Below are 14,552 nucleotides of genomic sequence, written 5' to 3'. Positions count from 1 at the left end.
TGTCCTTATGTGGAGGATGCACACGTGCAGATGGTGTCAGGAGCTACATGTCATTGATGGCATCATGAATTCACAGATGTCCTGCTCTACAGTGAAAGAGAAGATGCTGCCATCACTCTGTGCTCTTAGTAGACCAGCACTTTCCAATATGACAATGATATAAAACACACATCTAAGGCCACTGTTGTATTTCTGAACAACAGGGTGAAAGTGATTCAGTGGCCAAGTGTCTCCTGATCTCAACCCAACCACACACCTATGGTGAATCCTGATGAGACAAGTCATCATCACTCTCCATCCAGCATCCAGACTCTAAGAGAGCTCGTTCTTGAGAGGGAAAAAAAGATAGAAGGTGTATTATGTCACCAACTAGTCCATTCCAGGCCTAGAAAGACTTGGTGCTGTGATTACAAATCATGGAAACCATACAAAATGCTAGATGTAGTAGCTTGTGGGGTGCACTAATTTTTTCCTCAACTAATTTGAGTAAACCTGAAGATTGCGTAATGACATTTATATTATTAACCTTACTTTTATGTTTTTATTCAAAAAAATGTTCTATGAAACTCAGCACTGGCAAAATTTTAGAAGTTTTTCTTGTGTTCTGTGTGAAATTAATTAAAATCTTACCGATCAAAGGGGGTGTAATTATTTATGCTGAGCAATGTTTATTAACATTTAAAAAAACATATAACATAATTACAGTTTATTTCCTGCAAGCCTCTTGTGTTTTACAAGACATGATTTATACTTAAAAGATTTCCCACATAGTGAACATGAATACGGCTTCTCTCCTCTATGACTTTTCTCATGTTGCACAAGATTTGATTTAGCTGTAAAGCATTTCTCACAGAACGAACATGAATACGGCTTCTCTCCTGTGTGAACTCTCTGATGTCTAACAAGCACTGAATTATCTCTAAAACATTTCCCACATTCTGAACATGAACATGGTTTTTTTCTAGTATGAATGCTTTGCTGTCTAGTAAGATTCCCTTTATCTGTGAAGGACTTCCCACATAGTGAACAAGAAAATGGTTTTTCTCCTGTGTGACTTCTCTGATGTTTAATAAGATTCTCTTCAGCTGTAAAGCATTTCCCACATTCTGAACATGAATACGGCTTCTCTCCTGTGTGAATTCTCTGATGTTTAATAAGAAGCCCTTTAAAAGCGAAGGTCTTCCCACATTCTGAACAGGAATATGACTTTTCTCCTGTGTGCATTCTCTGATGTATAATAGGACTCCCTTTATCTATAAAGCTTTCCCCACATTCTGAACATGCATATGGCTTCACTCCTGTATGAAGTCTCCATTGTCTACTAAGACTCGCTTTATCTGTGAAGGCCTTCCTACATTCTAAACATGAAAATGGCTTTTCTCCTGTGTGAATTCTCTCATGTATAACAAATTGTGATTTAGTTGTAAAGCATTTCCCACATTTTGAAAAAAAAAATGGGTTTTCTCTTGTATGAACTCTCTGATGTGTAATAAGACTTCCTTTATCTGTAAAGCTTTCTTTGTGTTAAATAAACTGAGATTTTTGCAAGTTGCTTGTCACACTGGAATCTTGTATCCACTTTGTCACCTGGAATTGTGGTAACAATGTGAGATTGCTCAGGAGAGGGTTCCTCATGATTAGGAGGATTATAAGAACGTGAAGTGCTGGGAAGTCCAGGAGCTCCATGAAGGGTAATGAGGTTTTCTCCATTAGACTGCTTCCCGATATCTTCTTCTTTTTTACAATTGAGTGATAAACCGTTATTCTCACAAAGATTTCCTATGAGGATGAAAGAATGAAAAAAATCACATCTAATCTACAACAAAAGAGATTTCTAAATATATTTTATGGAGCTTACAATGAAAACGCCAGACAGTGAAAAGACCGGTAATAAGGAAGACAACGACATGCCACTTGACAAACGGTAAGGTTTTTAATATCAGATTTAGGATTGTCCCAATTACGGTCACTGTGAAGAGGTGGGATGGCTTTTGCATTTTTTTTTATATGGTCGCTGTCATGGGGTTACCGCGACAGAACAGAGCCAGAAGACCGCAGTATCTGATGGTTCCTGCTTTGCCGCTGAGAAGAAGCACTTCTCCGGCGTATTAAGGATGTTTGTTTCTTTCAGCAGGACAGGGGTTAATCGGCCATGTGGAAATCCCTGCTTTCAGCTGTGCTTGGTTAACCACTCCTCTCTCATATAAAAAGTAGGTCTGCAGGCCAGATCATTGTCTGAGATAGCATTTGCTAAAAAGATCTGGAGAGAGAGAGGAGCTGGTGTTTGGAGTGCTGGAGGAGTTTACTGGGCGACGGTTGCTTGGTTTGTACGCTTGGAAATTCCTCATCCATTCCTGCTTTGTTTTCTTACTCCGTCCTTCACACCCTGGTGTATACCTCTGTTGCTTGTGAGAGTATTATTTGTGAGTGGAATTTTCTTTTACCATTGTAAGGTTTTTAATATTAGATTTAGGATTGTCCTAATTACGGTCACTTTGAAGAGGTGGGATGGCTTCTGCATTTTTTTTTATATCAAAAAACATGTTAGCTAAGTTCCCAAATTATTTCCTTGCACTATTACTATTTATTTATTTTTTATATCACTTAATATTAAAACAATGATGGGTAAAGTGAATAGCACTTATAAACTGCTGACAGTGGCATAAGTCAGTGGTGGTTTCACAGGTTTACCATGACAAGGAGGAGCCAAAAGACCACAGCATCTGATATCTGATTTCTCCTATTCCTGCACTGATTAGAAGCACTTCACCTTCATATTAAACGGTGTAAAAAAATTTTTTTTAGCAGTGCAGGGGTTAATCTGCTCTGTTGAGAGCTCCTGGAGCTAAGGCCTCAGCTGAGCACTGTTAGCCACTCCCATCTCCTATATAATTTGGGCCCAGGCTAGCACTCACTGTCAGAGGAGATTGCTTATGCTGCATGGTTGGAGGTTGTTGGTGGTTGTTACTGGAGAAGGCGTTTGGTGATGGATTTATCTGTGACTGTTGCTAGGTTTTCTGTTGTGAAATCTGCAATACTATAATACAGGAATACAAGGCAATATATTACAGTTTTCTATGAAATGGTAACATATTCATGTGGCAATACCATAAACAATTAGCGGTAATACATAGTTAAACATGAAGCAAGACTGCAGGCAATTATCATAAAACACATCTGTAAACATTAAGAACCGGAAGACAATCAGAGGGAAGGGAAGCATGAAAGACATTATATCTCACCCTCTTACACATTCATAGGGTAATAATCTTCTTGGGTACATTTAGTTACTATCTAAGCCTCAAAATATGTATCTGCTGTAAGACACTCACCCAGACTGTTTAGCGAAAGCGTGGATTGTGGCCCCCTGAGCCACAAACCAGACTGACCCCTGAGGTGCATGATTAACCCTAGAACGCATACCGGGGGCCTCGCAGGCCTGCTAGGTTAATTGTTTTCTATTTTCTGCAAGATTACTTTAGTTAGAATTCTGAAACTCTAGGTATTCCTAATTTGGACACATGGACTGATTTCTTGGCAGCTCCAAGACTCCCCTCCGATTGTTTCATGTAGGGGAAGGCCTGGACACAGCTGCTACAGTAATACAGGTCATGACTTCAGTCCTGGCCCTCGCTTACACTTGGCGTAGTCGGTAGGATTCGAACCTGCGCTGGGAATGCTGCAAGTGATGAACTTGGAAGAGATGAGTTTGGCAGGATGCGGTTGCATTGCCATATGGAGAATCTGCTGAAAAAGATAATGAGAATGTATGTGTGACTGCTGTACCCCTGGAAGATGACCAGAAGAAGGAGTCAGAAGTTGCTGTTGACGAAGAAGCGCTGAATTTGCCTACTACTAATTTTTTGACAACACCGGACTTGACTGCTGCATTGAATTTGACTGATTGGAGAGGAAAGACTAGCACCTTCACTGTGACCAAGATGGCGGCGGTGAGAATGGCGGGAAATGGAGAAGTAAACAGCGAAAACCACGTCCTTCATGGGCACTGCCATCCCTTTTTGTTGCAAACCTTGCCTGTCAGTATGCCCGGGTCCGCCCCTGGTGGGAGCGGATGAAGAGAAAGAAACCACGCCCCTTGCAACTGAACAGAAGTGGACGGGCGAGGCGGCGGCTGGAGGTGGTTCCCCCTGGGAGCAGGTGGGCACAGAACAAATATGCCGTATATGACCGCATCTATTGGGATTGGCTGCAGAGGGCTGATGCGATGGAGATGCGGGAACCCGTTGGCCAGTGGAAAGCTGAGTTCGCCCCTGCGGAGTCTGGGGCCCCTCAGTCCCTAAAGCCAGGGGCTGAGGTGCTGCACCTCCTGGAATCATGGCGTACGGCTGGTGGTGAAAAGGAAGAATGTGGCTGCGGGACTGAAGTGTGCAGAATGTATTATAGGAAAGTGGTGAGAGTGCCCCAGGTACCTCAACTTCGAATCCGCCGAGTCTGGACCACTTCCTCTTCGTCTGCTCCTATAGATAGCCCCCAGGATGTGGGGGGGACCACGACTGGAACTCACATCTGAATACTCGTGGACTTCCCCAGTGCCGTTCAGGCGGAAGGGCAGACCTTCCCGTCCAGATCTCCCCTTCGTGATGTGGCCGCTGTCGCTGTTCCACCCAGTAAGATCTTGAAGTCCGCGGCTGCGGAGTCGTCTTTGGCCCATACCAGGGCACGGAAATCTAGAAGATATGGGAGCGTGGGTCTCTTCCCGGAGTTGGTACAGGCCCCATCATCTGCTGACACCGAGATCTGACGGTGCTGTAGTGGCACCATCCACATCCTCTGTGGCTGCAGGGATGACATATGACGGAGCGACATGCGGTGCATGCCGTTGAAGTTTGTGGATCATTATGCCTGTTGCATTTTCTTGGGACTGTTCCGCATCCCTGTGGGCACTGTGGCCCTAGAAAAAGGTTTTTCCCCGCTTATGGTGAGCGGAAGTGTTTTCGGTTTTCTTTGGCAACGCTGAAGACAAACGTTGTCGGCGGTGTATATTGATTGCCTAGAGGACTGCGAACTAGGCAGAAAAAACAGAGTCTATGGACTCTCTTTTTTTGTTGTTGCGCTTGATGCGCCCATTCTGCTGGAAATAGGATTGTCTCTTCAACTGGAGACCTAGAGAAAGTCTGTACTCCACTCAAGGGAAGGGGAAGCATCTCTCCTAGGACTACCTATCGTAATCGGGACAAGACTGGGAACTTGGAGTGTTACCTGTGCACCATGGACTGCGGTGCGTACTGGATGGGGCTTATATTAAGCCAAAGGGCTGGTGGTTTTCTTGCGGTTTTATTATTATTGGTTTTTGTATCATGCCTTGGTTGAGGATGACCAAGTTCAAGGAAAGGAAGAGTGGAAGGGGGTGAGATATAATGTCAACTGCTCCCCCCGCCCTGTCGTGCTCTACACAAGAAGAAATGCGTAGAGCAAGACAGGGAGGGGGGAGCAGTTGAATAAGCCCCGCCCAGTGGACTGGACAGCGGCAGTTTACATACATCTGAACCGATATAAAAAAGGTATTTATGCATGAAAGGTGCGGGGTCAGGGGGAAGCAAAAGTACTAAGAGAATCCTTATGTGACACACAATTGAATGATATCATTATTAGTGTTGAGCGATACCTTCCGATATCGGGAAATATCGGACCGATACCCAAAAAGTATCGGATATCGCCGATTCCGATACCGGAAACCAATGCAAGTCAATGGGACAGAAATATCGGAATTAAAATAAACCCTTTCTTTCCTTCATGTGTTAACTCTACATGAAGGAAAACGACTAAGAATAATGTAGAATGTATTGGGGGAGGTGGAGGAGACATTAAAGGCATAGATGTTTAGCCCAATCAAATGGAATAGCAGGAATTATTTTTTTTTTTAAAGACGTTCGGCGTTACAAAGATATTGACTATGTTAAAGGGGTTGTGTAGCAATAGAGGGAGACGTTCAGAAAAGGCACATATGTTGGCGGAGTGTTGGAACGGAGTGCTTCATCTAGCTTGGAGGTTGACTGAGCCCCTGACCCGGAGGACACGGCACGGATGCGGGCACCTGTATGCACAACAGACTGTGAGTAAAGCTTTGGAACTACATGCCCTGGTGTCCTCCACTTATTCCTGCCCAAACCCACTCGGCACTGCTACATCTCTGTGCCTGGCACTGCACCATCTATGTCTCTTCACTACCTCTCCATCTACACTGCCCAGGGACTCCAGCCCTACCTGTGGAGGGCCACAACATCATTGCTGCACCACACCATCTGTCCCAGAGGATCTGTCTGCGGCGTTGGCTTAACATCTTCATTGCCGAACACCACAGGTAGCGCCATGACTCATTCACTCATAAACTTTAATCATCATCCACACGTTCAACATTTCCCTTTTACAATGGACGCCCAGGGCCACAGACCGGGTCACAGCTACAGTGACATCTCCCATTGAAACCAACGGGCCCGGTACCGAGTACCCCACCAGCCCTGGCGGGCGATCCAACTTGGCGGAAATACATAACAGAACAGGTTGTCCGGGCTTTTCACATAATCTCAGTGCATATCTAGGCTGCAGAATGCTGACAATAAGTAATTTAACTTCTGTGGCTAGTCTGCACGGTTTCCAAGATATCATCTCTTGCTTCTAAGATAAACGTCCGGGGGGGTGTTCTGGCATTGAAATGAGAACTTGTCGTTTCCTCGCAGCCAATCACAGCCATGCCATTAGTTAACATGCCTACATGCCTAACAGGATGTGCCCACACTTCTTAGGATTCCTCATTGGCTGAATCAAGTCAAACTGGCTCATAGCATTATGGGAACTTCCGATTCCGGTATTCGATATGCAAAAAGTATCGGAACTCAGTATCGGAATTCCGATACCCGATATTTGCAGTATCGGAATGCTCAACACTAATCATTATATGATATCTCAAAAAAGGGGTGACAGATTCCCTTTAATGTTTACAGATGTGTTTTATGATAATTGCCTGCGGTACTGCTACATGTACATTATAACTATGTATTACTGCTCATTGTTTATGGTATTGCCACATGAATGTGTTACCATTAAATAGAAAACTGTAATATATTGCCTTGTATTCCTGTATTATAGTATTGCAGATATTATATGCTTTTTGTACATGTATAGTTAGGGAAAGTTAGTGCATCGTTCCTTGGGACATTAGAGGATGGCACTCTTAGTACATAGTCTCCCCATAGACCTGGTAGATGTAATTATGTTGTGGGCCACTAGATGGGGTATGCTAGTGGGGCCTGATACGATGTTCATAGAGGGTTAATTGTAGGAGGGGCTGCCAATAATTAAGGTTAGTGCTGAAGAGCAGTGTAACGGGGTCTTCTTTGCTGTAATACCTCTTATATTACCACCCCGTGTTTCAGGAGGTCCAATCTGCTTTTCCTCACTTCTGGATGAAGGACGCTGGCTCGAAAGGCTTTGTAACATGGGAACATATAAAAGATCACTGCTTCTCAACGTATTTCCAGTGTGACAACATTTTACTCACCGGTCTCAGAATATATATACATACAGTGGACAGGACAATCAATATGTGGCGGGCCAGTAGATAACAGGCTCCAATTGAGACGCCAGACGTACATTACAATAGCCGCAGGTGGCCGGCGACCTCCGATCATTTACCGTGGGTTTTACAAAGGTGGGGGGAGGTCAGAAGTGGGATATCTCGTTTACCTCTGACCAGGGGTCGCAGCCGGTCGGTTGCTGCATTAGGGGGTATGCATCTCACATTGCACCTATCATACATGCATCTCCTATTCAGGGTGCTGGGGTTTCTGTAACATGGCTTCCCCTTTTCAGCGACGCGATAGGCATACACAGTCTGATCCTTAACGGATCGGCTTGGGGATGACCGAAGTCTATAGAGTTGGTAAAAGTTCCGTTTGTCGACTTAGTCCATCGGTGTTACCATTTTGTTTGCCGGGTCTGTAGTGGATGGTGAGGTCTAGAGGTTGTAGGGCTAAACTCCACCGCAGTAATCTGGCGTTGTCTCCAGAGACCCAATTAAGCCACACTAGGGGATTATGGTCCGTTAGGAGGGAAAACTGTCGTCCATACAAATATGGTTGTAACTTCTTGCGTGCCCATACTACCGCTAGGCACTCCTTCTCGATGGCCGCATAGCTTACTTCGCGGGGCAGTAGTTTCCGACTCAGGTAAGCTACCGGATGGTCTTGACCGTCCGGCCCGACTTGGCTCAGCACTGCCTCCAGTCCAAACATAGAAGCGGCTGTGTGAACAAGGAAACGTTTAGTTGGATCGGGTGCGGCCAATACTGGGGTATTTGTGAGGGTGTCCTTTAGCTGGCGAAAGGCTTCCTCACACTCGGGGGTCCAGGTTACCTGGCGGGGGAGGTTCTTATGGGTCAGATCAGTGAGGGGCTTGGCGATGCTGCTGTAATTGGGGACAAATTTCCTATAATACCCTGCTGTCCCTAGAAATGCCATGACCTGGGTTTTAGTGCGTGGAGTGGGCCATTTGGCTATGGCCTCAATCTTGGCTGGTTCTGGTCGCTGTTTCCCACTTCCCACCCAATGTCCTAAATACTGAACCTCTGCTTTACCCACGTGACACTTGTTGGGGTTCAAGGTGATTCCGGCCTTGTGAATCCTGTCCAATACTGTCTCTAGATGATTTAGTTGCTCATCCCATGTCGAGCTGTAGATGGCGATGTCATCCAGGTAGGCACAAGCATAGTCCTGGAGGAGACCATCCAGAATCCGGTCAGCCAGCCCCGGGAAGGTCTCAGGGGCATTCTTCATTCCGAATGGCATAACTCAAAACTGGAATAAGCCGAACGGGGTGACAAATGCAGACTTGGAAGTAGCGTCAGGACTTAGGGGAATCTACCAATAGCCTTTGCATAGATCGATGGTGGTCAAATACTTTTCCCCTGCCAGCAGGTCTAACAACTCATCCACACGCGGCATGGGATACGCATCCGTCACTGTTTTCTCATTTAGCTTGCGATAGTCTACGCAAAACCGGGTAGTCCCATCCTTCTTGGGTACTAACACTACGGGGGGATGCCCAGGGACTGACTCTTCAATGACCCCTAAACGCAACATCTCTTGTATCTCGTCGCATCCCGTCTCGTACAGACTCAGGGACACGGAAGGGGGGTTGTCTCAGGGGGTCTGATCCTGGGTCTCAACCTTGTGTTGTGCCAGGCGGGTGTGCCCCGTCTCTCTCAAAACATCCTCTGTCGCTGCCTCAACAACGTCTCCGCCTGCTGTTTCTCCCGGGGCCCTAGGTTTTCTCCCAAGCGTACCTGGTCTCATGTTTTAGATTGAGTCATCTCCCCTAAGACATCAGGCAAGGGGAGTCCTGCTAAATCCTCTGCTTCAGGTGCACAGATGGCCACTACCTCTTCCGGGCACTCCCGGTAGGGCTTCAGCATATTCATGTGGAATACTCGGATAACCCTGGGGTCGTCACAATCGGCAACATTGTAGGTGGTGTCGGCTATTTTACCCACTACCTGGTGGGGCCCCTGCCATGAAGCTTTGAACTTGTTCTGCCTAGTTGGTTCTAACACCAGGACCTTCTGTCCTATCTCAAAGGTGCGTTCTCTGGCCCTCCGATCGTACCACACGCGCTGGCGCCGTTGGGCCGCCTGCATGTTCCCACGTACAGGCTGAGTCAGCTCCTGTAGGCGGTCCTGGAATTCCAGCACATAGGGCACAATAGGTATCCCTTCTATGGTTCCCTCCCCTTCCCAGTGTTCTCGCACTAAGTCTAAGGGTCCCCTTACCCGCCTCCCGTATAAGAGTTCGAACAGGGAGAACCCCATGGATTCTTGGGGCACCTCCCGATAGGCAAACAGGAGGTGTGGCAAGAATTTCTCTCAGTCCCTGTAGGTCCTGGTAAAAGTCCCAATGAGTTGTTTTAATGTTCCATTAAAATATTCACACAACCCATTGGTTTGCGGGTGGTACGGGGCGCTTCTAATGGACTTTATGCCACATAACTTCCACAGTTGGTTGGTCACCTCTGCTGTAAACTGGGTACCCTGGTCCGAGATAACCTCCCAGGGGATTCCAACCCGTGAGAAACCCTGGAGCAGGGCAGCTGTCACTGTCTCTGCCAGTATGTTAGATAGTGCAACCGCCTCTGGATACCGTGTGACATAATCTACCACTGTCAATATATATTTTTTCCCTAATGGACAGGGTTTGGCTAATGGCCCTATCAGATCGACCGCTACTCGGCTAAATGGTTCCTCCACAATGGGGAGGGGGTGTAATTTGGCCTTGCAGCGATCTCCTCTCTTGCCAATGCGCTGGCAACTGTCACAGGTCTGGCAGTACTGACGAACATCATAGGTTACCCCCGGCTAAAAAGTTTTGTGTCAGATGATGCCTGGTGTGACTGACGCCGAGGTGCCCGGCCAAGGGTATGTCTTGAGAGATTCGCAGTAGCTCCTGCCTATACTCCTTGGGCACTACCAGCTGTCGTTTTATAGTGGTGCTCGTCCCTGTGTGGCGCTGCTCTGTAACTCGGTATAGGAGTCCCTGATGCCATACAAACTGTTCCCCTTCCAGTACTCCTCTCCCCTCCTTTGCCTTCCCACAATACCCCTGTAATGAGGGATCCTCAAGTACCTCCCTTTTAAACTCAGCTGGGGTGGCCCAAGAAATGTGTCTGGCTATGGGAATACATGTAGGGCTGTGGTGCCTTACCTGGGCCTCCTCTGAGTGTGATTCCGCCTCCGCAGCTCGCGCTTGTCTCCGGGTGGTCACAGGATAGGTCTCAGCCAGAGGGGTGACCGAGAATGCAGACGGCATGGGCCCCCAAGTCATTTCCCAGCAAGACATCCGCAGGCAAATCCTCCATCAGGCCAACCTCATCAAAGCCATCCCCGACTCCCCAGTTCAGGTGAATCCTAGCAGTGGGCAGTCGATGTATGGCTCCCCTGGCTACATGGACGCCACTGTCCGGTCCATCTTCTCTTGGTCCAGAACGAGATGAGGCTTCATAAGGGTCAAAGTTGCTCCGGAATCTCTTAGTCCCTGCATACATTTCCCATTAACCCACACCGCCTGTCGATGCTGTTGTTGATTATCTGCCCGGGCTGCCTGCACGGGGTCTAGTTCATGCAGCACTTCCTCCATCTCTTGCATCCCTAGATTGGTCCTAGCCCCCAATGCCGGGTCAGCTTCGCCTTGGTAGTAGTGTACAGTGGCCCGGTCGACGGTAGCCATTCCCGCCTCTGGCCACTGGGTACGCGGAGTCCGGTAGGGACATTGTCTTTGCAGGTGCCTCGGCTGATGGCAGGTGTAGCATCGCGCCCCATGGGGACTCTGGTAGGCCGGGGCTTTAGCTGGTCCCGCGACAATCTTCTGTGGTTTAGGGGCCTCCAGACCCATGGGAGGGCCCCTAGAGACAGTCTTTGATCCTGGCAACTGAGACCTCCTAGCATCATGATGTTCATCGGCCAGGCGAGCGGCCTTCTCAAGAGTCATTGGTCGTCTGTCCCGAAGCCATTCTTGTATCTCGGGGTTTAGTCCAGTAAAGAGTCGCTCTAACAAGAAGAGCTGGAGGACGTCCTCTTAGTGGTTGCTTGGCTCCCTTGTACCCACTGTAGCAGTGACCGCCATAGTTTACAGGCCCATTCAGCGTGGGTATCTGTTACCTGTTTTATAAGTCCGCGGAACTTTTGGCGGTATGCCTCTGGGGTCAGCGCATACCGGGCCAAGATCACTTCTTTGACCCGCTCATAGTCCATGCAGTTCTCATCAGGTACCGTGCGATAGGCGTCCGCTGCCCGGCCTGTCAGCTTGCTGGCCAGAACCTGAACCCAATCCTCCGGCTTCACTTGATGAAGGGCACACTGCCGCTCAAAGTCCTGCAGAAAGCCATCAATGTCTTCCTCTGCCTCCCCCAACTGTTGGAAGGCATTATACTGGATTTTTTTGTGGCTTACTGCTGACGGTACCTGGGCGGAGGCCAGAGCTCCCCCTACTCGCTGACTCTCCTCTCTCTGCTCTGCCATCTCCATCTTGGCTAGCTCTATCTTGGCTAGCTCTATTTTGGTCCGCTCTGCCATCTCCATCTTGGCTAGCTCTATCCTGGTCCGCTCTGCCATCTTTTCCTTCAGATCAGTACGCATATCAGCCATCACCTCTCGTACGATCTCTACTGCAGGGTTTGGGCCATAGAACTCTTTACCTCCCTCTGGAATTCAGTCTCTTCCACGTTCACATTGGGAGGCACTGCACTGTCGTGTTCCATGATGGCTGCTATCAAATCCGCTTTTGTTTTATTGCTGGTGATTAACCCTCGAGCTTCCACCAGGTCTTTTAATGTATTCCTCTTTAACGTCTGGTAGTTGTTTTCCATTCAGTCCTTTACACCTATAGACGGGGTATCATATCCCGCTGCTGCCACCAGTGTAACGGGGTCTTCTGTGCTGTAATACCTCTTACATTACCACCCCGTGTTTCAGGAGGTCCGATCTGCTTTTCCTCACTTCTGGATGAAGGACGCGGGCTCGAAAGGCTTTGTAACATGGGAACATATAAAAGATCACTGCTTCTCAACGTATTTCCAGTGTGACAACATTTTACTCACTAGTCTCAGAATATATACATACAGTGGACAGGACAATCAATATGTGGCGGGCCAGTAGATAACAGGCTCCAATTGAGAAGCCAGACGTACAATACAATAGCCGCAGGTGGCCGGCGACCCCCGATCATTTACCATGGGATTTACAAAGGTGGGGGGAGGTCAGAAGTGGGATATCTCGTTTACCTCTGACCAGGGGTCGCAGCCGGTTGGTTGCTGCATTAGGGGTATGCATCTCACATTGCACCTATCATACATGCATGTCCTATTCGGGGTGCTGGGGGGTTCTGTAACAAGCAGTTTAGTCAGACGGGGCCAGCGCACCCAAGTGTCCACATGGGCTATAGGCCCGGACAGCTCGGCAGCCACATAATGTTAAGTCGTTATAGCCCACATTACCCACGGCCACTGCAGATCTTAGCAGTGGGTCTGTTAGGCATCAGGTTCCTGCCTCTGCACAGCAGGAATCCTGGGCCTTGCTTTCTGCAGTCTCCCATTCCACTCTAGCAGCAGAGGAGCCTGCTCAGCAAAGACGTCGTTCCCAGCATCTTGCTCAGTCTACTTCTGTTGGCTTGGTTACTGCTGCCAAACAGGGTTCAGCTAGGGTAACCTGCAATAGCCAGCAGCGAGCAGCTCTTGGGACTAAGTCCTTCTTTCGGCCCACTGAGCATGCCCATGGAAAGTCCTCTCATTGCAGGTCTGAGGTCACATGCTCAGGTCCTATTGCTGCTCCCATTGGACCACTAGGAAGGTCCCGGAAGGACGTTGCTATAAAAGGTTTGCATGGCCGCTTGGCCATGCTCTAGTGTAGACTCTAATTGTTTTTTGTGTGTATGAAGATGGATGCATGTATCTGGTGACTGACTCATTAAGATTCCCTCCCTCTGGTTGTGTTTGTGTTAGGCCTGTTTCACACATCAGTTTTTGCTGTCAGTTGCAATCCGCTAAAATGGCGGAAAACGGATCCGTCGGCAGATAGACAGCAACGTGTGGCACCGGATCGTTGCTTTGACGGATCCGGCGAAGGCTGAATCTTAAAGGAAAGAGAGAGAGAATTTTTCACGATCCCAGAACGGCATTCAGGGTTAAAAATCTTCTCTGAGACAAGGTCAACAAAAAAAAAACGTTGCAGGGTTGGTCTCATCCGCCCGGGAAATGCTAAAATCGTCAAAAAACGGATGTGACGGACGACCGTCAGTCAAGATCCGCCACTAATGTACTGTAAGTCTATGGGGGAAAAAAACAGATCCGCCCCTTTTTTGGCGGATCCGTTTTTTTCAGGAATTGGTGGATTTTGACTGATGCCAAAAAACTGATGTGTGAAACAGGCCTTAGGGATTCAGAGTTAGAGTCAGCACCTACGGGTGGCAATGCTCATGCCACTGTGCTCCTAGTTCTCAGCACACACTAGTGTCCGATGGTGTCACCCTCTGTGGGTTATTATCGTACCATGGCAAGTAACAGCCACTGCCTGTGCAGCTCCATGCGCAACCTGTGCGCTTATCTGCCCGATCCGGGGCAAGTGGCGATGTCCATCTGAGCGGCTCTGTGCACACTTGCACGCTTGTTATAATATATCTGTTTTGCTGGCAACGAAGTTGCGGTGCCGCATGCTAGTGAGTCAAGAGGGACTCTATCCCTGAGTACTGGGGGCAGAGTCCTGAGACTCTACACTTGCGTTCCATTTGCCGAGTCCTGTGGAGTTAACAGGCTCCGGCTTTTTTTTCAGCGGCTCTGTGAACTAACAGAGTTCGCCCCTGTGCACACCAGGTCAGTGGTTAACCCGCCGGTGTTCACTTAGTACTCCGCCATTACTAAGCAGCAGTTTTCCATCTCTGCACGGTGGACCCCGGGTTGCGATCGCACTTCCTTATATTTTATATTTAGTGCGATCCGCAACCCTAACAGGGTCAGTACAGGAAAAGGAAGATGTGGCGTCTGATTGCCTGGGC

The 14,552-nt window shown here is 48.0% G+C and overlaps 1 protein-coding gene across 1 annotated transcript in view; it reads right to left on the bottom strand.

Annotated features, from left to right (window-relative positions):
• Nucleotides 1-655: 655 nt before the first annotated feature.
• The window catches only part of LOC141054881 (uncharacterized), a 165,265-nt gene continuing 151,368 nt past the window's right edge, over nt 656-14,552 (bottom strand). Inside the window, 1 exon segment of the mRNA XM_073551765.1 lies at nt 656-1,232. Within this exon segment, the coding sequence (XP_073407866.1) occupies nt 700-1,232 (533 nt within the window). The 3' untranslated portion in view covers nt 656-699.

The sequence above is a fragment of the Dendrobates tinctorius genome, unplaced genomic scaffold (assembly GCF_039654945.1).
Source record: "Dendrobates tinctorius isolate UK_male_01 unplaced genomic scaffold, ASM3965494v1 ptg000180l, whole genome shotgun sequence".
Classification (NCBI taxonomy): Eukaryota; Metazoa; Chordata; class Amphibia; order Anura; family Dendrobatidae; genus Dendrobates; species Dendrobates tinctorius.
The sequence above is the reverse complement of the archived record's forward strand: the minus strand, read 5'-3'. Positions and strand labels throughout refer to the sequence as shown.